At 50.0% G+C, this 27584-nt stretch overlaps 1 protein-coding gene across 5 annotated transcripts in view; it reads right to left on the bottom strand.

Moving 5' to 3' along the window:
• Window positions 1-27584, bottom strand: part of EFR3B (EFR3 homolog B) — a 1026989-nt gene that overhangs the window by 335770 nt on the left and 663635 nt on the right. For all 5 annotated transcript variants that reach the window (XR_014963209.1, XM_085613091.1, XM_085613090.1 and 2 more), the window contains one exon: window positions 15274-15423. Coding sequence is in view for 4 of the 5 variants with exons in the window: in XM_085613091.1 (XP_085469217.1) it covers window positions 15274-15423 (150 nt within the window). In the remaining variant the exon portion in view is untranslated. The remainder of the gene's footprint in view (window positions 1-15273; window positions 15424-27584) is intronic.

Raw genomic sequence — 27584 nt, 5'->3', positions numbered from 1 at the left:
TTTACTTGTCAGACCCTAGTACAGTGCACCAGGAGTGCCCAGGGCTTGTAAACCAAATGCTGCTGGTGGGCTTGCAGCACTGGTTGTGCCACCCACAGAAGCAGCCTGTAAAAGTGTGTCTCAGGTCTGCCATTGCAGAGCCTGTGTGCAGTCTGGTACTGCCATGTTGACTGGGCAAGTGCACCCACTGGCCAGTCCCTAAACCTTTCCTCCCCTACCATAGGGGTGTCTTCATATCAGACACCCCTATGGTATGCCCAAGGACAGGGTGCAGGGTAAGTATAAGGTAGGACATGCCCTGATGTGTGTGGCATGTCCTAATAGTGAATTACAGCCATTTTCGTTTTTCACTATTGAAAGGCTACCTGTTCCCTATAGGCCAGAATGGGCGGTTTGATTATTACAACTTATAATCCTAACTGACTCAGGGAACTAGGTAGAAATTCAATTTTAGTATGCCTGAACTCAGAATGATAAAATACATTTTTTAGTTAAGTTGGTTTTAACATTCTGTGTTTGAAAATACCACTTTTAGAAAGTAGGTATTTTCTTGCCTAACTATCCAAGCCTGCCTCTGCTAGGTTGTGTATTCCTTGTCTGGAGTTTGCGTGACAGGGGCTGGGGGATTCCAGGAGACAGGATGAGTCAGCACAGGGCTGAATAGAGAGATCTGCATGTAGATGGGTGGGAGGAGTTGCACCTGGGACCTGAATAGGGTTGTGCCTTCCCTCCACAATGCTGGATCCACCTCCTGTGGTGCATCTGATGTCTCTGCCCTGCAATGTGAAAGGAAAGAAGGAGTCATGTAAACAAAGTGCTCCAGGACTGACCAGAACTGGTTTGGACTAGGCAAAGGCCTCTCTGCCTTCAGAGAACAAAGAGAAACTTGGTATAAATATTGGGACCCAAGAACTTTAGATCACTTTTGGGGAACAAGAAGAATCCTTTGCTGAGGAGAGGAACCAGAGAGACTGAGGAGAGACTATCCCTAAGCTTGAGGGATTGGCCTTCAGTGGTTACCTGACTGCCAAAGAGAGGAGAAAGGAACTTTGTGTGTCCTTTATTCAACTTGTGAAGGATCTCCAAGGACTTGAGAAAGAGCTTGCCTCCTGCTGAAGTCTCAGGGACAACAGACTTCAACCACCAGCTCCCCAAGAGTTCTTTGGGAAGTGCCTGCAGTTGTGTTGGGCTTTCTGAGGGACTGCGTGTCGCAAGGAGCTGGAAGCGCGACTCACGAAGAAGAAGCGTGTCGCCGCCGCAGCCGCTGTCGTCGCATCACAGAACAAGGGTGTCACCGCTGCAGCTGTCGCATCGCCGAAGCGTCTCGCAATACCGGAGAAGCGTGTCGCAGAGCCTGTCGCGGCTCAGAAGAATCGTTGAGTCGCCGCACGGCCGTCAGGCATGCACGCATCGTGTCGCATCAAGAAGACGACGCCATCTTTGTTTCATTGCACCGGATCTTCATCGCATCACCGTGTTGCGGGGCGCATCGCCATGTAAGCGCAGTAAGAAACCGATGCATAACCGTTCCTGCGTGTAAGGAACCGACGCATCACCTTCCCTGCAACACTTTCGTTGTATAGCGTTACGCATCCAAAGGTACATTGAACTCAAAGTGTCGAATTTTAAAATCTAAAGAGAACTAAGCTAATTCTACCATTTCAAGTACAGTATTGTGGATTTTTGTCATTTGTGGTCTTGTGTTAAGCCTATATAAAAGATACTTATTTTTATACTACAACTTGTGTGGTGTCCATCTGTAGTGTGGTGACTGGGTTATTGTATGTGTTCACAAATGCTTTACACACTGCCTCTGAGATAAGCCTGTCTGCTCGTGCCAAGCTACCAAGGGGGTGAGCAGGGGTTATTTTTAGGGGTGTACCCCCTTACCCTGACTAGATGCAAGGGTCCCTATTTGGTCAAAGGTACCTACCTCTGCCACCCAGAGACCCCCAAACCTAACATTGGTGGTCAGCAGTAAGGATTCTGGACTTGCATTTGTGACTCATATACTAGTGAGTGCAGACCAAACGCAACCACATACTTTTAGGTAGATTGTTTTTTCTGGGATTTTCTATTTTTGCAAAGAACTGGCAAGTTTAACCACCATGGAGAAAGCAGCGTCCACAGCATCTGTTGATATTGATTGGGAAGAGGAGAAACTGTAATGCTACAATGTGAGGCAGCTGAAGCACTTCTGCTAGAAATTTAAAGTTGCAGTGACCGGTCTCTCCAAGAAGGATGAGTTCTAAAAGGCGCTGAGGGCCTGGGTCACAGCAAGGAGAACCCCTGAGAATGAGGAAGGGGTTGAGGATGCAGAGGGGCAGCTGGATGGGCCATTGAGTCCAGGAGGGAGGAGAGCAACTTCCCCAGTAGGTAGCAGTGATTCTGCCAAAAGCCTGACCCCAGAAGAGTTGGAGGACAGGGAGAGATGTAGGATGCATGAAATGGTGTGGGCAACTGGAGTTAAGAGAATAGGAAATTAGCCCTCGAGGAAAAGAGAATGCAGTTGGATCATGAGAAAAGTTTGAGGGAGTTGGAATTGAAAGCCAGAGCTTAGAGATTACTTCCTCTGGTGGCAGCACACCGTCTATGCCTGTGGAAGCTAGAGTGTATATTCCTAAAGATGTGGTGACAGAGTTTTACAAGAATGATGATATCGGGCAGTGGTTCAAGGCCTATGAGGTGGCCATGTCCTCCCACCTGGTCCCTGAGAAGGATTGGGGAGCGGGGTTGTGGGGGCGGTTCCTTAGTGGGGGGCGGGACACACTGTTAGACTTGCCTTCTGAATGATTTTGAGGGGCTCCTTTATTTAATTGCATGGGAGCACTAGTCAAGTAATTGTTTTCCAGAGCTAGGCCAGCACCTGATTAATAGCAGGCTGACTAACCCTAGGAAGCTTGCAGAGGAGGCGGACCGCTGGGTGAGCACCCGGGTCCACAAGGGTCACATGGGAGACTCAGCCAAGGGTGGGCAGGGTCCCCAGTAGAAGAGTGGGGGGGACAAGGGTAAACAGAGGGAGTTCCACAGAGGGCCCCAAAGTAATTCCCAAGGGAACCAAGGGAAAGGTTCCCAGCCTCCCCCCGGGAAGAATCATGGGGTCCCGACAGGTAACCCTGTTCATAGAGGACCCCTGAGGTGCTACAAGTGTCGGGATGTGGGCCACAATTCTAATGATCCCCGGTGCCCACAGTTTGGAAAGACAGCACCCACTGGTGCTCCATCCCGGCAGATGGCGAGTGTAGCCCTGGGGGAGGAGATGGGTGTCCAAGGTCGGTGGGGGCCCGCAGAGATGTCCCTTGTCTCTTTAGGAGACTGTGAGATGGTCCCCAGGACCCAACTGCCTGATACCACTAAAAAGTATAGGAAGTGGGTGACCATGGAGTGGAGGCTCTTAGAGACACAGGAGCCAGTGTGACAGCTGTCAAGTGTCACCTGGTATCTCAAGAGCCGGTTGTCCCCAATGCATTCTATCCAGTTGTTGCCGCTGACAGCACAGAGAGACGCAAGGTGGTTCAGGTTCCGTTTGAGTGGGGGGGAGGGGGGGGGAGGGGGTCTCTGGTACTCTTCAAGTAGCTGTGAGGCCAGCCATGCCTCTTGACTGTTTGTTAGGGAACGATTTGGAGAGCTCACCTTGGGCGAAGGTGGAGCGAAGTGCTCATTTGGAGATGTTGGGTCTGCCTGACTGGGCGTGTGTCACCACATGGTCCATGGTAGCCAGTAAGGGTTCTCAAGGGGACCTGGAGCCTGAGAGGGAGGCCCAGGTGCCTGCCTTAAAGAGAAGAGGCTGGGGGCGCGGGAAACCGGTCCCCGAAGTTCCCACGGCCCAGGAGGAGGTAGACCCTGAGGGGGATGTCCTGGAGCCTACCGGGGAACAGGTAGCTGAACTGGGGGACCTGCCTGAGTGGACCCATTGGCAGCAGGAAGGAGGACCCTCCAGGGAAGAATTCTGTGAGGAGCAGAACAAGTGCCTTTCTCTTGTGGGTTTGCGGCAGCAGGCTGCAAGCCAGGCAGAAGGTGATCAGTCTGGATCACATTGGATCTACTGGGAGAATGGTCTCTTGTATAGTGAGCCTAAGGTTGCTGAGCCTGGGTCAGCCCTTGTGCTGGTGGTACCTCAGCGCTTTAGAGCCTTCCTACTGGGGCTGGCTCACGCTGTGCCATTGGCAGGACATTTGGGGCAGGACAAGACCTTTGAGAGGCTTGTCACCCACTTTAATTGGCCCCAAATGCGCAAGAGTTCAGACACTCATTGCAGGACTTGTCAGACTTGCCAGGCAAGTGGAAAGAGTGGGAGGAAGCAAGGCTCCTCTCCAGCCATTCCCTGTGGTCAGCACCCCCTTTGAACGGGTGTGTATTGACATTGTGGGGCCACTGGACCCCAAGAGAGCCATGGGCATCAGGTTCGTCCTGGTCTAGCTGGACACTCAATCAATCAATCAGTGGTTTGTAGAGCGCTCTACTCACCCGTGAGGGTCTCAAGGCGCAGGGGGGGGGGGGGGGGCGGGAAGGGGAAGCAGCTCCGGGTTAGTCGAAGAGCCAGGTCTTGAGGTCCTTCCTGAATGTGTGGAGGGTTGGGGAGCATCTGATGTTGACCGGGAGCTCGTTCCAGGTTTTGGCTGCGATGTAGGAGAAAGCTTTCCCGCCCGTTCTGCTTCTGTGGATGCGGGGAACCTCTGCAAGGGCGAGGTCGGCTGAGCGGAGGTTCCTCTTGGGTGCGTGGAAACTTACTCGGTCGTTGAGGTATTTGGGTCCAATGTTGTTGAGGGATTTGTAGGCGTGGGTGAGGAGTTTGTAGGTGACCCTCTTCTCTATAGGGAGCCAGTGGAGGTTCTGCGGGTGTTGGGTTATATGTTTGTGGCGCGGTGTCCCTAGGAAGAACCTGGCGGCAGCGTTTTCGATGGTTTGAAGCTTGTGTAGAAGAGTTTTGTTGATTCCGGCATAGAGGGCGTTGCCGTAGTCAAGTCTGCTGGTGATGAGTGCGTGGGTGACGGTCTTTCTGCAGTCGGGGGGAATTCATTTGAAAGTCTTACGGAGAATGCGGAGGCAGTTGAAGCTGGTGGAGGAGACGGCGTTGATTTGGCAGTTCATGGAGAGGGAGGAGTCTAGGATTATGCCAAGGTTTCGAGCGTGGTCTGTCGAGGTGGGTGGGCTCCTGAAGGCGGAGGGCCATCAGGTGTTGTCCCAGGCAGAAGCGGACCATGCCACCCAGTACCCGGAAGCCATACGTCTGAGGACAGTGACGGCCCCCGTGGTGGGACGGGCACTGATGGGTATTTTCTCCCGAGTGGGATTCCTTCGAGAGGTCGTGTCTGACCAAGGGACAAACTTCATTTCCAAGTATATGAAGTCCCTGTGGCAGGAGTGTGGGGTAACCTACAAGTTTACCACTCCTTACCACCCCCAAGGAAATGGGTTGGTTGAAAGATTCAACAGAACCCTAAAAGGCATGATTATGGGTCTTGCGGAACCTATGAGGTATAAGTGGGATGTCCTCTTACCATGCCTGCTGTTTGCATACCGTGAGGTGCCACAGAAATCTCTTGGGTTCAGTCCCTTTGAGCTTCTCTATGGTCACCCAGTGAGAGGACCTCTGAGTCTGGTCAAAGAAGGCTGGGAGCAATCTCCCAGGAAACTCTCCAGGATGTATATAGCTACATGCTGGACTTCAGGAACCAGACTAGGCGTTTCAGGCAACTTGCTAAGGCAAATCTGGAAGCCAGCCAGGAGGAGAAGAAGCGGTGGTACGACCAGAATGCCACTCTGGTAGAGCTTCAGCCTGGTCAGAAAGTGTGGGTCATGGCCCCAGTGGAGCCTTGTGCACTCCAGGATAAGTGGACCGGACATTTGTGGTGGTGGACTGCAAAAGATCTGTTACCTACTTGGTGGACTTGTGGTCTCCCAGGAACCCCTTGCCGGTCCTGCATGTCAACCGCCTGAAGCCCCACTTCAAGAGGTCCGAAGTGGGCATGTTCTTAGCGACAGATGATGGAATGGAGGAGGAGACTGAGCCTCTTCCTCACCTCCTGTCGGCGACAGAGCCGGACGCGTCAGTGGATGGTGTAAACCTCTCTTTCACCCTGACCCCTGAGCAACAGAAGGACTGCCGCCAGTTGCTGGGACAGTTTTCTGATCTGTTCTCCCTGATCCCCAGTGTCCCTGATTGGTGCATCCATGATGTGGACACTGGAGATAGTCCTCCTGTGAAGCACAAAACTTACAGGGTGACTGACAGGGTGAGGGCTTGCATCAAGGAGGAGGTCTCCAAAATGCTTGCGTTAGGGGTGATTGAGTCCTCTAACAGTCCTTGGGCCAGCCCAGTGGTCTTGATCCCAAAGGCTGGCGCACCAGGTGCCACGCCAGAACTCCAGTTCTGTGTGGACTACCGAGGGCTTAATTCAGTCACGAGGACTGACACGCACCCCATCCCCAGAGTTGATGAGCTCATCGATCGGTTAGGGTCTACCCGGTACCTCAGCACGTTTGATCTAACGTCTGGGTACTGGCGGATCGTCTTGACAGATGGGGCAAGAAGGAGGTCAGCATTCTCCACACCAGATGGGCACTACCAGTTCCTTGTGATGCCATTTGGGATGAAGAATGCCCCTGCCACCTTTCAGAGGTTGGAGAACCAGGCACTGGCTGGACTGGAAGAGTTCAGTGCAGCCTACCTGGATGCATTGCAGTGTTCAGCGCCAGTCGGGAAGAACATCTACGCCACCTCTGGGAAGTGTTGATGGCGCTGCGGAGGGCAGGCCTCACGATCAAGGCGAGTAAGTGCCAGATCAGGCAGGGTTCCGTGGTGTACTTGGGACACCAGGTTGGGAGCGGCCAGGTGGAGCCCCTACAGCCCAAGATTGAAACCATCCTGTCTTGGGAACCCCCCAAAACCCAGACAGAGGTGAGAGCCTTTTTAGGACTCACTGGGTATTACAGGAGGTTTGTCAAGGGGTATGGCAGCATTGGTGCACCCTTGACAGAGCTGACTTCCAGGAAGCAGCCCAAGAAAGTGATTTGGACTGACACCTGTCAAAAAGCTTTTGGAGGCCCTGAAAACTGCTATGTGCACGGCGCCCGTGCTCCTGGCACCCAACTTCTCCAGAGAGTTTATCGTTCAGGCAGACGATTCAAAGCATGGTGTGGGGGCTGTTTTGTCACAGATGAATGAGGAGGGCCTAGATCAACCCGTAGCCTTCATCAGTAGGAGGTTCCTTACATGGGAACAGAGGTGGAGTGAGATTGAGCGCGAGGCATTTGCTGTGGTCTGGGCACTGAAGAAGCGGAGACCATACCTGTTTGGGACTCACTTCCCGGTTCAGATAGACCACAGGCCCCTCAGATGGTTGATGCAGATGAGGGGTGAGAATCCAAAGCTGTAGAGGTGGTCCATTTCCCCACAGGGGATGGATTTCAGGGTGAAACACCGCCCTGGTACAGAACATGCCAATGCTGGTCTGTCCAGATTTTTCCGCCTTAGTGATGAGAACTCCCAGGAGGTAGGGTAGTTCTCCCCCCATTTCAGCTGGAGGGGACACGAGTTAGACCTGGCACCTTGGCGTGGGTCTCCCTTCCATTTTTTGCTGTTGCCTCATGTGTTTATGCTGGTGTTAGATGCTTTGGGCACTGTGCCACTGCTATCCAGTGCCACAGTGCAAGTGCTCCCTATTGTAAATTGATGTATGGATTAGTGATTCCATTATTGACTGATTTTGTTTACTTGTCAGACCCAAGTACAGTGCACCAGGAGTGCCCAGGGCTTGTAAACCAAATGCTGCTGGTGGGCTTGCAGCACTGGTTGTGCCACCCACAGAAGCAGCCTGTAAAAGTGTGTCTCAGGTCTGCCATTACAGAGCCTGTGTGCAATCTGGTACTTCCATGTTGACTGGGCAAGTGCACCCACTGGCAAGTCCCTAAACCTTCCCTTTTCTTCAGATCAGATACCCCAATGGTAGGCCCAAGGGCAGGGTGCATGGTAAGTATAAGGTAGGACATGCCCTGATGTGTGTGGCATCTCCCAATAGTGAATTACAGCCATTTTCGTTTTTCACTATTGCAAGGCTACCTGTTCCCCATAGGCCAGAATGGGCAGTTTGAATATTACACCTTATAATCCTAACTGACTCTGGGAACTAGGTAGAAATTCAAGTTTAGTATGCCTGAACTCAGAATGATAAAATACATCTTTTAGTGAAGTTGTTTTTAACATAGTGTTTGAAAATACCACTTTTAGAAAGAAGGTATTTTGTTGCCTAACTATCCAATCCTGCCTCTGCTAGGTTGTGTATTCCTTGTCTGGAGTTTGAGTGACAGGGGCTGGGGAATTCCAGGAGACAGGGTGAGTCAGCACAGGGCTGAATAGAGAGATCTGCATGTAGATAGGTGGGAGGAGTCGCACCTGGGACCTGAATAGGACTGTGCCTTCCCTCCACAATGCTGGCTCCACGTCCTGTGGTGCGTCTGATGTCTCTGCCCTGCACTGTGAAAGGAAAGGAGTCATGCAAACAAAGTGCTCCCGGACTGACCAGAACTGGTTTGGACTAGGCAAAGGCCTCTCTGCCTTCAGAGAACAAAGAGAAATTGAGTATAAATATTGGGACCCAAACCCAAGAACTTTAGATCACTTTTGGGAAACAAGAAGAAACCTTTTGAGGAGAGGAACCAGAGAGACTGAGGAGAGACTATCCCTAAACTTGAGGGATTGGCCTGCAGTGGTTGCCTGACTGCCAAAGAGAGGAGAAAGGAACTTTGTGTGTACTTTATTCAACTTGTGAAGGATCTCCAAGGGCTTGAGAAAGAGCTTGCCTCCTGCTGATGTCTCAGGGACAACAGACTTCAACCACCAGCTCCCCAAGAGTTCTTTGGGAAGTGCCTGCAGTTGTGTTGGGCTTTCTGAGGGACTGCGTGTCGCAAGGAGCTGAAAGCGCCACTCACGAAGAAGTGTGTCGCCGCCGCAGCCGTTGTCGTTGCATCACTGAACCAGGGTGTCCCCGCTGCAGCTGTCGCATCGCAGAAGTGTCTCGTATCACCGGAGAAGCGTGTCGCAGGGCCTGTCGCGGCTCAGAAGAATCATTGAGTCGCCGCACGCCCGTCGGGCGTGCACACATCGTGTCGCATCGAGAAGAAGACGTCATCTTTGTTTCATTGCACCGGATCTTCATCGCATCACGGAGTTATGGGCCGCATCGCCACAGAAGAGCAGTAAGAAACCGATGTATCACCGTTCCTGCGTGTAAGGAACCGACGCATCACCTTCCCTGCAACACTTTCGTTGTATAGCATTACGCATGCAAAGGTACATTGAACTCAAAGTGTTGCATTGTAACATCAAAAGAGAACTAAGCTATTTCTACCATTTTAAGTACAGTATTGTGGATTTTTGTCGTTTGTGGTCTTGTGTTAAGCCTATATAAAAGATACTTATTTTTATACTAAAACTTGTGTGTTGTCCATCTGTAGTGTTGTCACTGGGTTACTGTATGTGTTCACAAATGCTTTAGACACTGCCTCTGAGATAAGCCTGTCTGCTCGTGCCAAGCTACCAAGGGGGTGAGCAGGGGTTATTTTAGGAGTGTACCCCCTTACTCTGACTAGACGCAAGGGTCCCTATTTGGTCAAAGGTACCCACCTCTGCCAACCAGAGACCCTCAAATCTAACATAACACGTGTCTATTCTTTAGGTCATTCCAAAACAAATTGGGAGAGAGAAGCAGAGATTCATTCAGCTTCCCAAACCAGCACTTAAGTAATCAAAAAGAATGAATCAGTCAGTCAAAAAAACTTTATTTCGGCCACAAGGGCCATAAAAGCAGAATACAATACAACAATTTATATGTCGAAAGCAAGAGCAGATCACATTTTAACCACCAAAACAGAATAAAATAATCAAATTAAAATTTTCACATTATTAAAAATTGGTGGAAAGTTTCCTACGCTGAAACCATACAGCATTAAGAAAGCGTGAAACTGCGAACAAAATTGGGGGATGGGTGTCGTATTTTAAAACTCGCAGGGCATTAACACAATCTCTAAAACCAAGGTTCCTACAAATCGATTTTACCCAACGTTTCCTATGGGTAAGGTACGCAGGACAAACAAAGAACACATGAATTTCATCCTCCAGTTTGTAGCCACATGCAGGGCATGAAATACTATTCTTAATGTCCCATCTAGAAGTGAAAGACCTGAGTGGTAAGGTACCCATTCTAAATTGAACATATAATTTCCTGGCTAGAGGAGGGAAAATCAGATCCAGGAATAACTCCCTCCCATAGTTCGGTTTAATCTGGAGAAACTGTTCGGTCAGCCTGCCTATGTTAGGATCCATGTGCAGGCGTGTTAGATGAAAGTATCTTAGTTCTTCAGCAAGATTGGTTTTAGAAACAGATAGGCAGGAAGCTTCTGGGGTATCCCAGAGTTCCCTGCGACCAATCCTGAAGCAAGTTTCCCTAACGTGAGTTAACCAAGGGATCTTCATGTGTTTGAGTGTAGGCCAGAGATCCAGAAATTCATCTCTGAAAATTTCGAGGTCTGGATTGGACCATAATCTCTTCCAATATTGGACAGGCCGGGCCACCACCACTTCTTCAATGGGAAGCAGTCCCAGATCTAATCTAATTGGGACCAGCGGAGTACTAGGGGGTAAACTTAATAGTTTCCTGATAAAGGAGTTTTCGACCCTCATTAGACTATCTATTTGGGAGTGGCCCCATAGTTCTGCTCCATAGGTAGCGGCAGATCGGGCTTGAGTTTTAAAAATTTCTACCACTGGGGCCGCTGGTTTAAAAACCGTGCCACTAAACAATCTAGCCATACCTCCTGTAGTTTGGGTCAACTTAAGTGTAGAATTGACCACCTGGCCTCCCCAGCCAAGATCTTCCTGGAGTGTAATCCCCAAGTAAGTGAACGTTTTCACCCTTTCAAGGGGGATACCATTCAATACTGGGCTCGGGCGGGTACTTTTAGAAAGAATCACTTCTATCGTTTTCCTGAGTCTCTTGGACATTTTCTGATGAGGACCCTCAGCCACACTGTCACTGCAGCAGTATATCTTGGTTCGTCGCTTATTAGATTAAGTGGGATGACTCATCATAGGGCCTTGGCATCCGAGGGTCCCGTTCTCCAGGTGTTCATCATCCTCCACCAGGAGGGAGACGGTCAGGTGTGAGACAGTCGTGAGTGGGAAGATTGTTGGAACTACAAAAAATTATGAAAGATATCTTCTCTCCTGTTTAGTTTGTTTTTATTTTCACAGGGGAGAGATAAGATTAAATAAGTTGGAGGTGCTTAAAAGGATAATTAATTATAGGTCCACAGCACCTGGTGAGTGGTTGGTCGACATGTTTCAGTCTGTGTTGCCCAAAGAGGTCGAAAGACTGTCTCCCTCCTGGTGGAGGATAATGAACACCTGGAGAATGGGACACTCAAATGCCAAGACACTATGATGAGTCATCCCATTTTATCAACTAAGCGGACAACCAAGGTATTCCTTAGTTCAGCCAACATCAGGTATGCACTCTGGCACAAACTTCAAACCCTGAAAAGAGCCTCTACCTGCAAAGCTTACCCAAGGCAATGGGGTCTAGTCAATAGTCCCAGTATCTAGGACAAGGTTCTTCTCTCGTATCTACATTCCCTCAATACCTTTGGTTCTTTTTACTTGATTTTTTTCTTCCTAAGTTTCATAACTGGGGAAAAAAGCACAAAACGTACAGACCCTCCAAGTGCCGTATGTCCACAGAGAGTTGATCATATGGAAACTGAATGGAAGAATGAATTAATTAATACAATAGAGGTAAGGATGTCCACATCTGTGTGTGACCTACTTGTCACAAGTTTGAATTCTTGCAGGACCACCTCTGTTTGGGAACACCCCCTAAAGTATTTCCTTGTAGGCATTCAAAAATGTTCCCTCTCTAGATTCCCACCCTGGAAGCGGTCTGAGATTTACCAATAACAAAGGAAAGAATTGATGGTTTCCAGAGTGGGAATAAAAAGGTAACACCACCAAATTTGTAAGAAAAGAAAAAGTTGAAAAATATATTGTCTGCAGAGAATAAAAATGCAAACATGATCCCACACACAATTTTGCACTATGTACAACTGTATTTGTATAAATGCCTTTGCATGAACGTGATTTGAAATTAGAGGTTTTGGACGTGTGCTACTGGAAAGCTGCAACCAATACAGATCTGAAAGGGGTACCCATGGAAAACTTTATAAATGTAGGAAGAAAGCAGGTCTCCTTTGACGAACAACCTCGTTCACTCCTCCATGGGGAACGAATTTGCCGAAGTTAGAGACCATCCAAAAACAAAACAATAAGCAAAATGCCATTTGCAGCTGATAATTACAACTGGTATTGCATGCCTATATGCGCCAAATGTGTGTGTGTGTGTGTGTGTATATACTGACAGGAACACATCATAGAGAAATGCAGAATTCTGGTCCTGAAGAGAGCCCCGAACCCTGGTGTGGTGCCTCAAAAGGGTTGAAGCATGTGGACCCAAATAGATGCAAGACATATGAGGAAGTTTTACACATCCTATTTCTCGTTTCTATCTTCCTCTCACCACCCGCACGATAAAGTGTAAATTTCCACTGGATACATGACTGGGGATTTTACACCTTATCTGGATCCCTTGCCCCTTTTCAGTTTCCCTGCACGTACCCCCAATGCAAAGAGGGGGCTCGCCCGCCATCAGAGGATTCTTTGGGGAGCACAGGATAACCGATGATGCAGTATGACACCCAGCGGGTGTGCGAGGCCATCCGGTATATTTTTATAAATAGCCTTCAAGTCCTGCCTACAAAATTGGGATATCAAAGTATCCAGAAATAAGGCAATATCCCACACACAGGATATAGTGCTCTCACCTGAGAGCCTGAATAAGGGACACATTTGTCAATTGTGTTAGTGATATTGAATAGGGAGAGTGCAAAGTGTATACCAAAACACTGCTCTTCATTTGGACAGGAATGGGTGTCCTTGGATGGGATACTCCGTCACAGACGTGGCAGATATCCTGCCCACCAAACTCTAATTAAGACTGGTATTTAGTTATGATATTTTACATAAAAGCACAACTGGTAAAATGACGCATGACAACGGAGATTAAACTGGCTGTCAGGAGTAGCAGCTTTTAGCTGCACCAATACAATCTTTTCGATAATAAGTCTTCTTTGCTTTGGTGGTGATGATGATGATCCGCTCAGCGGGCCAGGGCTCTGGGCCACGCTGGCGGGGGCGAGGCTTGAGCGGTTATGAGTAGAGGAGTCATGAGGTTATGATTAGAGGAGTCCTGATTGTATATTTAAAGGGATCATGGATTAGCCCTTGATGCACTGTGTCACTGAACAGTGTCCCGAAGTGGGGAACATCTTTGGTGTCAAGACTCTAACAACCTGAAGAGATTATAGGTAACAGGAGAGGTTGAAGTAGAAAAGATCCAATGCTGGTGTCAGCGGTGTAGGAAGAAAAAAGGAGGATGTTTGGAACTTACTAGTCTGTCAGCAATAGAACAGTTAGAGGTATTTATGTTCAAGTGCTACACAATGATCATCCTGGCCACCAAAAGCGTTGGAGGGCAACACAAAATCAGGGACTTTACAGCAAGTCTGCAATTTGGGTTAACATTAGGTCATATCATTGGCATTTGCATAGTGCATTCTGATTCTCGACACTTACCTATTTCTTTTTAGTGCTTTTCAACAGCCAGGAAGGTGAATTTAGGTGAGGTAAACTGACCGTGACCAAGCTCACCTCACCTAAAAATGTCCTCCAAGCTTTATAAACTTATGCTGCATTCTATCTGCAAAGACAAACGACCACCTTTTAAGAAATGAAACCTGTAATCTACAACTGAACAAACCAGCAGACTCGGAGGATTTTTATTTTTGACAAATCCATCAATTCTGAGCGAAGCATAAGACTCGGTATGGAATGTGCGGCACAAGGTCTAGCTGTTGATCGGTATCATGCACTGGAGACAAGATTCCAATTGAAATCCACAGGCACCTCCACACTAATATTGAGACACTCTATTGAACTCTTTTACACAACTTCCATGCAGGATTAGGAAATTCATGTCTTACATTTGTTGAAAACACCACTTTCTGACTCTCTGCAGCCCCTCTATGGCTCTTCATTTAAGCCTTGAGAAAACCCTTCACGCAAAAGTCACAAAGGGCAAGATGCGAGTTGAATAAAGTTTTCTTTGCAAAGAAACTATAATCTTCTATGGCTAAAGCTTTGTTTTGATGTGAAACTATCATACAACATGTGACATATCAAGAACCTCGTTGATAAATGTAGAGCATAATGAATTTACTTGCTTAACTCCTTTTAAAAACATTCCAGAAACACATACTAATGGGATGTTTTATGGACGATAATTAGATTTTTGCTCTTATATCTACTTTACATGGTATAGGTAAAGCTGGATAAAAAATACTTTACAGGAATGGGATTCCAGATCTCCAGCAGAAATTAAAGTTGTATGTGGGTAAGGCCCCTGTGCTCCAGGCATGTTGGGGAGTGTTCAAGATAATGGAGTGGGGTCTGTAAAGGGTACTGGAATATGCAGGATCGGTCGCTCTCACTAGACCAAAGGCATGGGGTAGTCGAGAGAGTTTTAGGCCTTTGGTGAATACAGGATGAAGCCATTTTCGTTGCTCAGAACTGTCCCTGCTGAAGCTACATTCTTACAATGAAATTCTTCAATAAAAGTATTAGCAGCGTGATCTCTGATTGGTCAAAGTCCCAAAGACTCTCGATTCTAGGAATGATTCATTGTGCATCTCTAGAGCCTGTAAAAATGGACTTCTAGCTCTTTTTATCTGGGGTCATTCAGGGGCAGTGATGTTTTGTGACGCTGGTGTTTTATGTTGTGTATAATTAGGCTATTTATACTTATGGCGATTTCCAATGTTTTTATTAATGTATTTTGTGGTTTTTACATGGTTTTCAAGTTTTTGAATTATTGTATTTTTGCTGACAGGCGTCCTTATTATCTGCAATAACGTGTGCATTTATGATTTTCCTGAAAAACCGAATAAAGTTACTCAAATTCAAATTCTTAGGGTCTGCGGCTCTTTTGCTTAAGTATTTCTTGGTGAAAAGCAAGTGAGGTTTGAATATGGAGACAACTTTCGAACATAGTCACACAATTCCTTAGGTGGGCAACGCACACTCAGACAGAAAACTCTAGCAATAATAAGAGAAGTTCTGCAGGCCTCCTGCTCATCCCCCCTGCTTCTGGGAAGGAGAACACTCACCTCTCGGCCTCCTCGACATACTGCAGGTTGTACAGCAGGGAGGGGACGATCTTGTCCATGTGCTGGGGGTCCCAGATGTTCGCCTGGAGCTCGTCATTCACAGTTTTCCTCACCACTCCCTGGAGGCCTTTGATGCCCGCCATCCGAATCCTAGAGACGAAGACAGAGAGTGACACCCGTCAGTGATGGAAGGGACCTTGTGCAGAAGGGAAGGTGCTAGAGGTGTGTCACGCTTTGTCAGAACAGAGACCACATTCTTCACAAGGCAAAACAAAAGGAAGGGTGTCTCGCTAGCACCACACTTGTGCCATTTCTAGTGTTGTTGCACCTTAGTATGAAAGTACTCAACTGACCGACCTCAGAAAGATGCAGGGCTTAGATGGCCTTGCCAAGATTCGAACCCATGACCTATGGGTCCCCTCACCTTTGGGGATCAGGTGAACATGGTCACTTCCTCTATTTTAAAGACTCTCAGGATGATTTAAGAAAAACTACACTTGTTACCCCAGGAAAGCCAATGAATAGTGATCACTCCCCTCATCTTATCAAAACGGGCTACTGCAACAGTTTATACCTGGACAGTCGACAGCAACATAAGAACACACTGCAATTATTGCAAACTGCAGCAGCTAGGTTGAGAACAGGTACTCCTAAACGGACACCTGGACAAAAAGAAATCGGAAAGCTCCACTGGCTCCCAATAAGACAAAGGGTCACACTCAAACCGCTTTGCGCGGCCTTCACGGCCCTGCACGATTGTGGACCAGTCCTTCTTAGACAATGTTTTAGCTGGTACACCCACAACAGAACCCTTCCTCCTTAGGAGCAAAGACGGCGGTAGCGCCTACAGTCAAAAGAGCCCGTTGGGCGGCGAAGCTTCAGCACCGGCACCGGCACCGCTAGGGCACTGAATGAACTTCCTGTCCACATTAGGGTCTCCCCGGCCCCCTGTCATTTAGGAAAGCACGGAAAACGTGGCTATTCAGCTCATTTGTTTTCACCTGGCTCTCCCTGTTACTCTACTTTCACGGCTGTTTGAGCGAAGCGCCACGACACCTTCGGCCAGCCCTTGCGCTCTATAAATGTATGTAACATAACAAATGTTAACTCGCTGAGCTGCCTGAATGTCTGTTGTTCGAGGCATCTTGGCAGGGTCCATGAAGACTGACACAAAGGATAAAGACGCTAATGGGGTGACAATGGCACAGACTGTGCAGAACAGCCGCAGAGTAACCCTAGCTCACTGTGCATGCCACTAGAAGGTATCACTCTACAAGCGAAAACAATCAAGGATTTTCACTGTTCAAATCGGAAGCTGTTTCCAGTCCCAGCTCATGGCAGGGCAGCGATGGGCACAGACACGGTCATACTATAGTTTCTGGGACAAACTTCTGCTAAAACAAATGTTGGAAGGTGGTTCTGACACTATGGGCCGCCCTTTGAGCACCTAATTGTTGAGCTTTTACTGTGGGGGAGCCTCATAAGTTGGGACTCACCCACAGTGAACTCAGGATGAAAGAGACTGCATGGAGATTTTACTGGTGTCCCCCTGGCTTGACCAGGCCACTGCGCAGCAGCTGGAGTAAGGGGCACCGGGCTGGTTACATGCAGACACAGGTGTACATGTGTGTGCACACGTGTAGGGGCTGCGCAGGGGAGATGCCTAGCTACAGAGTGAATGGAGTGGCAGGACTTGTGCAGAATTGGGTGGTGACATGGAATAGGCTTTATACAGTGGGAAGAGACTTGCCATGGAAAGTCAGTGTGCTTTACAGTGTGTATTCCATTATTCTCTTATGGGGATAGGAGCGCGTGTGCTAGTTTTACTTTGCTAAGGCCTACAGATTCCAGACACGCACTAATGCCCATGGTAACGGATGTGAACAGAAGTATTCTGCAGAGTCCAAAGTCGTATTTGTACTGCTTTTGGGTCATCCAGAACTGTCATATTTCTCTGAGTCACTGGCTGGAGTCTGGCCCTGGCAGGTTAGATTAATGACCTTTCTTCCCAGAGCGAAGATCTTCCCTCCAAGGAGAGAAGATAGGTGGAGCTACAGGCTAATCCATCAGCAGCTGTCGCTGGGGGCCAGGCACCAATCTGAACCAAGGTGAAGGCAGCACTGGGGGGAAGCGGACCATGTGTCCAGAGACCCTGGACGACCCCATTTTGAACAAACTCAGAGGCTGGACAAGAAGGAGAGAGCAGGGGCAGGGAAGTGATGTGTCGCTGTTTGATAGGACAAACAGAGACTTCCTGCCAACCCCCTACTCAACTTTTAAAAAGTGCTTCCACAGGAAAAGAAGCTCTCTCTGGGGTGTGGTCTCCTGAGGCGGAAGGTGCTGGAACCTGGCAATGGGCAGTTGAAAGGAGGAACCCCCTGACTGCTCCCCCCCACAGCCCTACAAGCACCAGAAGAAGTGCCCAGGACAGGTGCGCAGAAGCTCTGCGCAGGAAGAAGAGAGGCCAAGGAGAGCCAGGCGAAAGGCTGGTGCAGAGTGCCAGTGAAGACCGCTCCCTGCAGAATGCACCCTCTTGGAGACGCGGAGTGCGAAGGAGAGTGCTCCCAGTGGATGGGGGCGCCACCAGGAGCAAGAACATGTGAAAATGGGGTAAATTGGACCCCCAGGGGTTGAAATATGGCCCCCGGAAGTTAGGCGACCTTTGATCCCCAAGTAGACCGACGACGAAGCGCGTGGGGCTCCAACGGCAGTCTCAGAGATGCCCCCGGGGTGGGTCAGGTTTCCGGGGGCTGCCCCCAGAAGAAGGGAAGCCGGAGAGCGCCATCCCGTGAAAATGCCCTGCATGGGGGCCATGAGCCCACCATGGCCCCCACTGAAGAGGGAGGCGGGAGAGCGCTGTCGCTCCACCCCACAAAGAGGTAAGCCGGAAAGCGCCGTTCGCTCCCCGTGAAGATGCTGCCGCGGGGTGCCAGGAGCCCACCTTGGCCCCCGCCGAAAAATGAAGACGGGGAGCGCCGTTGCGCTCCCCGTGAAAGTTGTCAGGGGGGTGGGACTCGGGATCCCATCCCCGGGCCCCGAAGCCGGGGAGCGCGAAGATGAGGAAGGTGGGGGTGCCAGGAGCCCACCCTGGCCCCCAGTGAGCAGTCGAACCCATCTCCGGGCCCTGAAGCTGGAGGGAAGCGGGGGAGTGCCGTCGCACTCCCCCCGAGGTCCGCAGGGAACCTCTGTGTCTGCCCGCCGGAGCGGGCAGACAAGAATGAAGGTGCAGAGCGGCTCCCCAGCAAAGGAGGCCAGACGGGTCCCCAGGTGGGACCGGGGTCCCTAGGTGGGACCGGGGGCCCCGGAGAAGAGGCGTGGTGCTCAGGGCCCGGGTGAGACCGGGCCCCAGAAAAATCAGGGAGAGCGGCTGGGGGTGGGCTCCCCGAGCCGTTGGACACGCACCTGGGGTCACGGTGGGACCGGGCCCCCCACTGAGACCCAGGAACACGGCAAAGCCACCAGCCTCACCAGAGTGGCTCTCCCCGGCACAGCGGGAGAGCCGCTCATCTATTATGCAGAAACAGGAGCAGAAGCTCCCAATAATGCCTTGCAAGGCATGGGGAAAAATCGTTCTGGTGCTTGTGGTGGTCCCAAGAGGAGGGAGTCACCCTCATATGGGTGAAAGGTGTTGGGGGAGCTGCTGAAGAAGCACAGTTTCCCCCAGCACGAAGAGAAAATTCCCACCCTAAGTGTCTTGGGGACTTAAAGGAAACAACCCCTCAAGGGCTCAGCCAGCATTTAAACATCTCTTGGGCTGGAACCTTTGTTCTACAGCTAGTGATGTTGTGAAAAGTGCACCAAGGGATAAAGGTCTGAGTTGGGGGATTTCTAGAAGAGGGCATCCCCTGGAGGTGAAGAGGTGTAATTGCACCGAAATGCATTTACTAATGGTTATTTCTTTTAGAGGGACTGAAGGTCACATATGTAATGTGAAGTACTGGTGTAAGGTGATGTCATAAACACAGTTGGGTTATGTGGCCAGACATTCCTGCTAGGGTTTCTGGCTGTATATGCGTAATCCTGTGATTTCATCTGTGATGCCGTTAGGGGCTGTAATTGCAATGCATTCTAATGATCCACAAATGTGCTGAGTACTGTCATTCTAAAGTGTGCTTAAACATGTATTCTTGCTGCTGCACTTAGGTGAAGACCCCAGACTGCTAGCCCTTAAGATATAGAGGTGCATACTGTATGGACAGTAGGAAATGCTCAGTCAGGGTTATGTGTCACCAAGGCAGGTGTACCTATTTTTAATGCTCGTTGAAGTAATGGGGTGGGTCGCCACTAGGATGGTGCGAGTGTGCAGAGCCCACGCCCCAGGTGATGTTCCACTATTTGCATTGGGGGCACGATGATGTGCATACATGGGAGTGGTGGTACTAGACCCCACGCCCCCTGTGGGAGGGGTGGAGATGTTATGCAATGTCACAAAGTAATTCCAACAGCTTATGTATATTTGTAAATTGGTACATAGTATTGAGTAGTGTGTGTGTTTAATAAATGTACTATTGGTTTATAAAGCAAAGTACAGACAGGACAATCAATTATTGAGTGTTATTTTTGCACACCTGCAAATGGCGATTACTAGCCCACACCACCTCCCTTGAGTAAGCCTCAGACTGCTCTGCAACGCTACCCTCTGAGAGTCAGGCGCTACAATTGGGTGTTTGGTTCCCAGTGAAGGACAAATGTAGTCATGTTATTTGTGCAGGCCTCACAGATGCTGCCTCGTTTTCCAACATTGGTGTCTAGCGGCGGGATACATAGTATCCCATTCTGGTGTGCATTTATAGCATTTGATAAGTCCAGTTTTGCCACACATTACCTATGCAGCAATGAGCAAATGGTAGAGCGCAAGGCTCTAAGAAGGTTTCAAAGTTTTGGTTATGTGAACTAAAAGTATGGAAAGGAAAGCACCGCGCACATATGTGTCATTTGAAGATATTATGGTTTAAATGTAAACTGTATCGATATGACCGCGCTATGTTGATTATCATGTGCTAGCGGGATGGTGCTTTCCAGGAAATGATTGCATACAAATGTTCTAAGCCATATTGTACACCTTTGAACCCTAACACTACCTACACTACACCTGCATGAGGAGGGTGCTTCCTCAAGAGACAGGGACAGCAACTGATATCTACATCATAGGGGGGGGGGTGTAGGGGTGGATTGACCTTGAAGGGGGACAGGAGAAGTAGGGGTCCTGGGAGGTTTCCATGCTTCTTAAGGGCAGGGAGGGTTTCCACAGAAGGGGTCCCAGATATCCTTCCCCCGCTGAAAGTTTTCTTGCCATTGGCGCAGGCCAAAACCACTGGAAGGGTGGGGCAGGAGGTTTCTTTACCCTGGGTAGTAACGCCCCAGGGGTTCCCATGGTGGGGGACCCCAAGAAACTTTCCCCACGGTGGGAGGAGGGTGTGATAGAGTGGAGTGTCCAGAGGGCCGCCAGGTTAACTAGTGGGGAGGTGAGCAACCCAGGGGTGGCCCTTGGTAGTGGGTGGTCCCATAGGAGGGTAGTTCTGGAGTGATGGTGTGTAGTGGTAGCCCCTAGGTACCCTAGGTGGGCTAGGTAACTGACCCAGTGGAGATCTGAGTGGGGGTGATGTGCTCCCTAGTTTCCAGGTAAGGGTTAGTGGTGGACGGTGGCCGGTAGGTCCTGTGGGACTTGAACCCAAGGACCAGGAGCATGGCGGTGTTCCCCTAGCTCGAGGCAGGAGGTGGACTTCTGCAAGGTAGTACCACCCTGAACACAGGTGGGGCCTATCTTAAGTGAAGGGACCCTGTGCTTCAGAGGAGGGTGGTGCAGGCCTAGGTGTGGTAGTACTACCCTGAAGGCAGGTGGGGCCTATGTTAAGTGAAGGGACCCTGCTCTTCATAAGGGGTGGTGCAGGCCAACCAGGGACCATGTAGATCCCAGGAGACCGCATCGGTGCTGAGGCACTGTACCCTTGTCCAGAGCAGTGGTAGGCATAGTGTTGCATGCCCAAGGGCAAAGGTGGGCCTAGTTAGGCTGAGTCCATGTAGACCATGAGTGACCTAGAGGTATCTAACCTAGAGCCTGGAGGGTTCTTAGGGTAGTCTGAGATCCCAGTCATGGGTGGAGATTTCATGGATGGGAGGAGTAGGTGGTCTGAGCGGATAACTGGTGAGTAAGGGGGGTCTGGTCAGAACCCCTTATAACTACTTTTGGCCGACTACGGGACGTGTACCCATGTAGAGTGGCTACTTCTTCCCTGTAGGAATCAGCTGGGCCAGCGCTTAATTTGTGCCGCTTAGCACCGGTACTTATTTAACAGGGCCGGGTCTTTTGAATTTTCCCCTTGGGCGAGTGGCCCAGGAATTAATAAAAATAATTGCACCTGTCTTGATCTCCGTCGGTTCGGATGGCTGCCAGACATGTCTCCGGAGGATGGCCCACCCATCTCCAGGCATGACTGCATCACGCTAGTGATGTCAGCAGTGCCTGTCTGTCTTTCACGCAGGAGCGTGTTATTCCCGTTGGATAATTGCAGCTAAGGGGCGGGCTGATGGGTGAGCTGGCTGTGAGGCAGGCTGGGAAAGTTCATGTCTCTGCATAAACTCAATGACGTCAATGTAAATTAAAAATGCGTGCCTTACTTTTCAAACAGCTCGCACGCACTGAACTGAATTCAGCTGAAGCCGGCCATACATGATTAAGTAGACCTTCTCGATGCTTGTGGCCTGGGCCCACCACCAAGTGTGTGCAGTCCTGTTCAGGATAAGCCTGTTGCCGTTTTATGTGACTGTGTTTTGAACCAGAGCAAGAGCATGTTGATGGGACGCTTTCGATTCCCTTTCACGTGTTCGGCAGCAGCTTTGCCTTCTTCGTCCTCGCTATGGGCTTCCAGAATTTCTGCGTTGCTATTTATCCGGCCCGGTGCTGGTGATCTTCGGAGCAGTGGAGATCCGATTGCGGGGGTTGGGCTTCATCACCTTGAGCTCCCTAGGCCGCCGCCTCACCCAGGTGTTCACGCTCATTTTAGCCGGTCTGCTTGCCTTGTTTCGTTTGTCAGTTCCCAAAAAGGTAAGCTAATTATATCAATTATTTTGAAACTCATTATCAGATTCCAGACGTGTTTCCTCCTTCCCAACTCCTACGGGGTTTATTCTTTAACTCGTTATTAACTTTAATCTGATAAAACAGTCGAGTCAGGGCCTCCGAGTTTTCACTTCACTGTGTTGTGTACTATTTCGATGTTTGCAGTCTGTGTCTAAAGTATAAAAATAAATACAAGTCACATCACTCCCTTCGTGAATGGCATATTCTGTGGGTCTGTAATGTTATGTGGAAAAATGGTCTGTTAGTCTGTAAAAGGAACAAAAACATTAGCAAGGCTTGTAATTAGGTCATAAAGCTTGAGAGTGCGTTCCTCTGCTCTGCCTAGAATGTGCAGATTAATCCACAGCCTGTTAGTAAAAAGAAGCTTCAATGTAAAAAAGCACCATTTGGGATCTGGCATTAATGGATGGATTTCAACAATCTTTAAGGCACTGCCATATGCAGTTAATGGGTGCGTTTCGTTCACTTGGGATTGAGAAGTGCTCCAGCACCTACAAGTGCAGCCAGTTTGTTAACTGAGACTGCAGTTAGCTCTGGCGCCTCTGCACCACTTCTAATTTACCTGGAAGTGCAGCCGTAGTGAGTTCCTGAAATTGCTCCCGTCTTTAATTTCAATCCGTGCAGCTACTCTTTCTAGTTCCTACAATTACTGCTATATCTACTGTATGGAAATGTTTGGCTTTTCACGTTCTTCTCCATTTCACCAAAACTGACTGTCACGGAGTTTATATGTCTTAACTCTATGAGCGCTGGCACATTCTGGGTATATATGAATACAAGTACTGGTGAGCATGGAGCCTAAACCTAGTTGGTGCCTGTGACTGCGATGTAAAGGTAGACTACATATGCTCTCCCAGTGCTTAATTTGAACTGGCTGTTGCAGGTGGGGCCCACGAGCACTGACCGTTGCCCATTTTTCATAATCAGACTTTCGCCGAAAGCAGAGAGACAAAAACATAAAAAGGGGAAAGAAAGAGGAAGAGAAATATGGAAAAACAGTGACACAGGAAGAAGGCAGTAACGAAAAAGAATGTGCACGAGTTAAGGGAAAGGGGTGACTGGTGCTGGACGAAATAGGCATGATATGGAATCAAGAATACGTGCCACCTACTGGATTTGAGCAAAACTTTGGGCACCAGCACTTACTGTTTTACAAATTAAGCACTGCGGCAAACTGCATCACGTATCACTTCTGGTTGCCCGGAAGTGGGACCGCGGTGGGGGAGGCTGTGACTAGGAGCTGCTGTATCTGAGAGGTGTTCTGCCCTGGGGAGCTGACCAGACCGACAGCATCAGCGCTGTCAGGCGTGTCGTCTGGATGAGTTTATTCTGTTGCTCTGCTGGAGGTGTGTGTCACACCGGTAGCTGCAGGAAGCAGAGCATGTCTGCACTATGAAGCAGGAGCATGAAACCACCACAGGCCTGCACTGTGCATGTTCCTGGTCAAAGCTCTGAGCTACAGTCGCTAATGCACATTATCATCTCTCACCCACGTGCAAAATGCTCTCAGGTATGTGCATCGCTCTCAGACCAGTGAACAGCAGCTTCATGCATTGAACACATGGATAGCTCCGAATCACGTGCTCTAAGGCTGCCTCCCCCAACACACAAGCTTTGGAAGCTGGTTTGCACTGTTTTGTATACGGAGGCCTAGCCACAAAACTTTCCTGGATGTCTTTCAAAATGATGACCGAAAGACGCTGTGAAAAGGGAGTGCCTCACAGTAGAGGGGGTAAGGGAGCTCAGGACCTCCAAGCACGATGTTACTAAGTGCAATGTCTCTATTTTAAAGCTATATATAGACTAATAATAACTCTACTAGTCAAACTAAATGGCATGTTTGTTTTAATTACTCTCATTTGAATTTGGATTTGCACTGCTCTCATTCCCTTTTCTAATGTTCTTGTTCAATCACTTTCCACTTCCTTCCTCCTCCGTCTCTAGTGTGTGGATGCACACTTTTTGTTACTAGAACACTTTTAAAATCTCTATTTTATTAATTTGTGGGTTCTTCCATCTCTCTAATTTTTCTTGCTCGAATAAGAAGCAATTGAGATGTGCCTGTTGATTTGTTAAACCCTGCTCACGCTTGCAATTATAGACTGCATGCCGTCCACAAAGCTGAAAACACCAATACCCCACTGACATTATTCAGTTAACTGCGACATACTGGACTTTCCACATCATAAAGGACAAAAGACCAGCTGACTAGAATGGTCTTAAATGATGTGCTGCTCAACGGAGATCCACATGAAGTGCGGACATTTTGTGAAACAAAGAGATAGACCTTTCAAGTGGGGTTAGCATGTAATCCGGACCTAAAAAACGTAAAAAGGCATCTCATTTTCAACATTGGCTCTCTTACATTCCTTTGGGATAGGGACTGTAGAACACCCAATAGTTGCACTTCAGCCACAGTCTTGCATGGAAGCTCCCATAATGCATCTGTCTAGGGTCCATTAAATAAACCTTTGCCACTATGTGCTAGTTTTCTGGTACGTGAGAGTCAGCAGTGCCGGTTAAGGATGTGGGTGGGGCAACTAGAGTAAGTGGGTGGAGCCACTGGTAGAAGAGGGTGGAGCTGAGGGAAGTGGGTGTGGCCTCCTAAAAAAAAATGGAGCACCTGCACTTCATATTTTACAAATTTAGCACTGAGCTGGGCGCTGCGTGTGTTAGAAGATGGTTCTGACACTATGGGCTGCCCGGATTTTTCGCTTTTTGAGCACCTAATTGTTGAGCTTTTACTGTGGAAGAGCCTCAGAAGTTGGGACTCACCCACAGTGAACTCAGGATGAAAGAGACTGCATGGAGATTTTACTGGTGTCCCCCTGACTTGACCAGGCCACTGCGCAGCAGCTGGAGTAAGGGGCACCAGGCTGGTTACATGCAGACACAGGTGTACATGTGTGTGCACACTTGTGGGGGCTGCGCAGGGGAGATGCCTAGCGTGCGCAGTCCATGAGCAGCTACAGAGTGAATGGAGTGGCAGGACTTGTGCAGAATTGGGTGGTGACATGGAATAGGCTTTATACAGTGGGAAGAGACTTGCCATGGAAAGTCAGTGTGCTTTACAGTGTGTATTCCATTATTCTCTTATGGGGATAGGAGCGCGTGTGCTAGTTTTACTTTGCTAAGGCCTACAGATTCCAGACACGCACTAAAGTCCATGGTAACTGATGTGAACAGGAGTATTCTGCAGAGTCCAAAGTCGTATTTGTACTGCTTTTGGGTCATTCAGAACTGTCATATTTCTCTGAGTCACTGGCTGGAGTCTGGCCCTGGCAGGTTAGATTAATGACCTTTCTTCCCAGAGCGAAGATCTTCCCTCCAAGGAGAGAAGATAGGTGGAGCTACAGGCTAATCCATCAGCAGCTGTCGCTGGGGGCCAGGCACCAATCTGAACCAAGGTGAAGGCAGCACTGGGGGGAAGCGGACCATGTGTCCAGAGACCCTGGACGACCCCATTTTGAACAAACCCAGAGGCTGGACAAGAAGGAGGGAGCAGGGGCAGGGAAGTCATGTGTCGCTGTTTGATAGGACAAACAGAGACTTCCTGCCAGCCCCCTACTCAACTTTTAAAAAGTGCTTGCACAGGATGAGAAGCTCTCTCTGAGGTGTGGTCTGCTGAGGAGGAAGGTGCTGGACCTGGCAATGGGCAGTTGGAAGGAGGAACCCCCCGATTGTCCCCCCCAGGGCCCTACCAGCACCAGAAGAAGTGCCCAGGACCGGTGCGCAGAAGGAGGAGAGCCAGGCGAAAGGCTGGCACAGGAAGCCAGTGAAGACTGCTCCCTGCACAACGCACCCTCTTGGAGACTCGGAGAGCGAAGGTGAGTGCTCCCATTGGCTAGGGGGCGCCACCAGGAGCAAGAAGACGCAAAAATGGGGCAGATCGGACCCCCAAGGCCTGAGATATGGCTCCCGGAAGGTAGGCGACCTTTGAACCCTAAGAAGACCGACGACGAAGCGCGTGGGGCTCCGCCGCCGGTCTCAGAGATGCCCCCAGAGTCGGTCAGGTCCCCGTGGGTTGCCCCCAGAAGAAATGAAGCCGGGAGCGCCGTCACGCTCCCCGTGAAAATGCCCTGCATGGGGGCCAGGAGCCCACCATGGCCCCCACCGAAGAGGGAGGCGGGGGAGCGCTGCTGCACCACCCCACAAAGAGGTAAGCCGGAAAGCGCTGTTCGCTCCCCGTGAAGATGCCGCCACGGGGTGCCAGGAGCCCACCCTGGCCCCTGCCGAAAAATTAAGACAGGGAGCGCCGTCGCGCTCCCCGTGAAGGTTGGCAGGGGGCTGGACCCAGGATCCCATCCCCGGGCCCCGAAGCTGAGGAGCGCAACGGCGCTTCCCGTGAATATGAATATGGCGGGGTGCCAGGAGCCCACCCTGGCCCCCAGCAAGCAGTCGAAGACAGGGAGCGCAGGCGTGCGCCCCGTGAAGAGGAGGCAGGGGCCCGGGACCCCATCTCCGGGCCCCGAAGCTGGAGGGAGGTGGGGGGGGGGGGGGGGGGGAGTGCCGTCGCACTCCCCCGAGGTCCACCGGGAACCTCCGTGTCTGCCCGCCATGGCGGACAGACAAGAATGAAGGTGCAGAGCGGTTCCCCAGCAAAGGAGGCCAGACGTGGGACCGGGGCCCTGTAGAAGAGACGTGGTGCTCGAGGCCCGGGTGGGACCGGGCCCCAGAAAAATCCAGGAGAGCGGCTGGGGGTGGGCTCCCCGAGCTGCAGGACACGCACCTGGGGGTCAGGGTGGGACTGGGCCCCCCACCGAGGCCCAGGAACGCGGCGAAGCCGCCAGCCTAACCAGCGCGACTCTCCCAGGCACAGCAGGAGAGCTGCTCATCTATTATGCATGAAAAGGAGCTGAAGCACCCCATAATGCCTTGCAAGGCATGGGGAAAAAATCGTTTTGGTGCTTGTGGTGGCCCCCGGGGGGGGGGGGGGGGGGTTTCACCCTCATAGGGGCGAAAGGTGCTGGGGGAGCTGCTAAAGAATCGTAGTCTCCCCCAGCACGGAGAGAAAAGTCCCACCCTAAGTGTCTTGGGGACTTAAAGGAAACAACCCCTCAAGGGCTCAGCAAGCATTTAAACATCTCTTGGGCTGGAACCTTAGTTCTACAGCTAGTGGTGTTGTGAAAAGCGCACCAAGTGATGAAGGTCTGAGTGGGGAGATGTCTAGAGGAGGGCATCCCCTGGAGATGAAGAGGTGTAATTGCACTGAAATGCATTTACTAATGGT

This window comes from Triturus cristatus, chromosome 6 (genome assembly GCF_964204655.1).
Source record: "Triturus cristatus chromosome 6, aTriCri1.1, whole genome shotgun sequence".
In the NCBI taxonomy this organism is placed as follows: domain Eukaryota; kingdom Metazoa; phylum Chordata; class Amphibia; order Caudata; family Salamandridae; genus Triturus; species Triturus cristatus.
The sequence above is the reverse complement of the archived record's forward strand: the minus strand, read 5'-3'. Positions and strand labels throughout refer to the sequence as shown.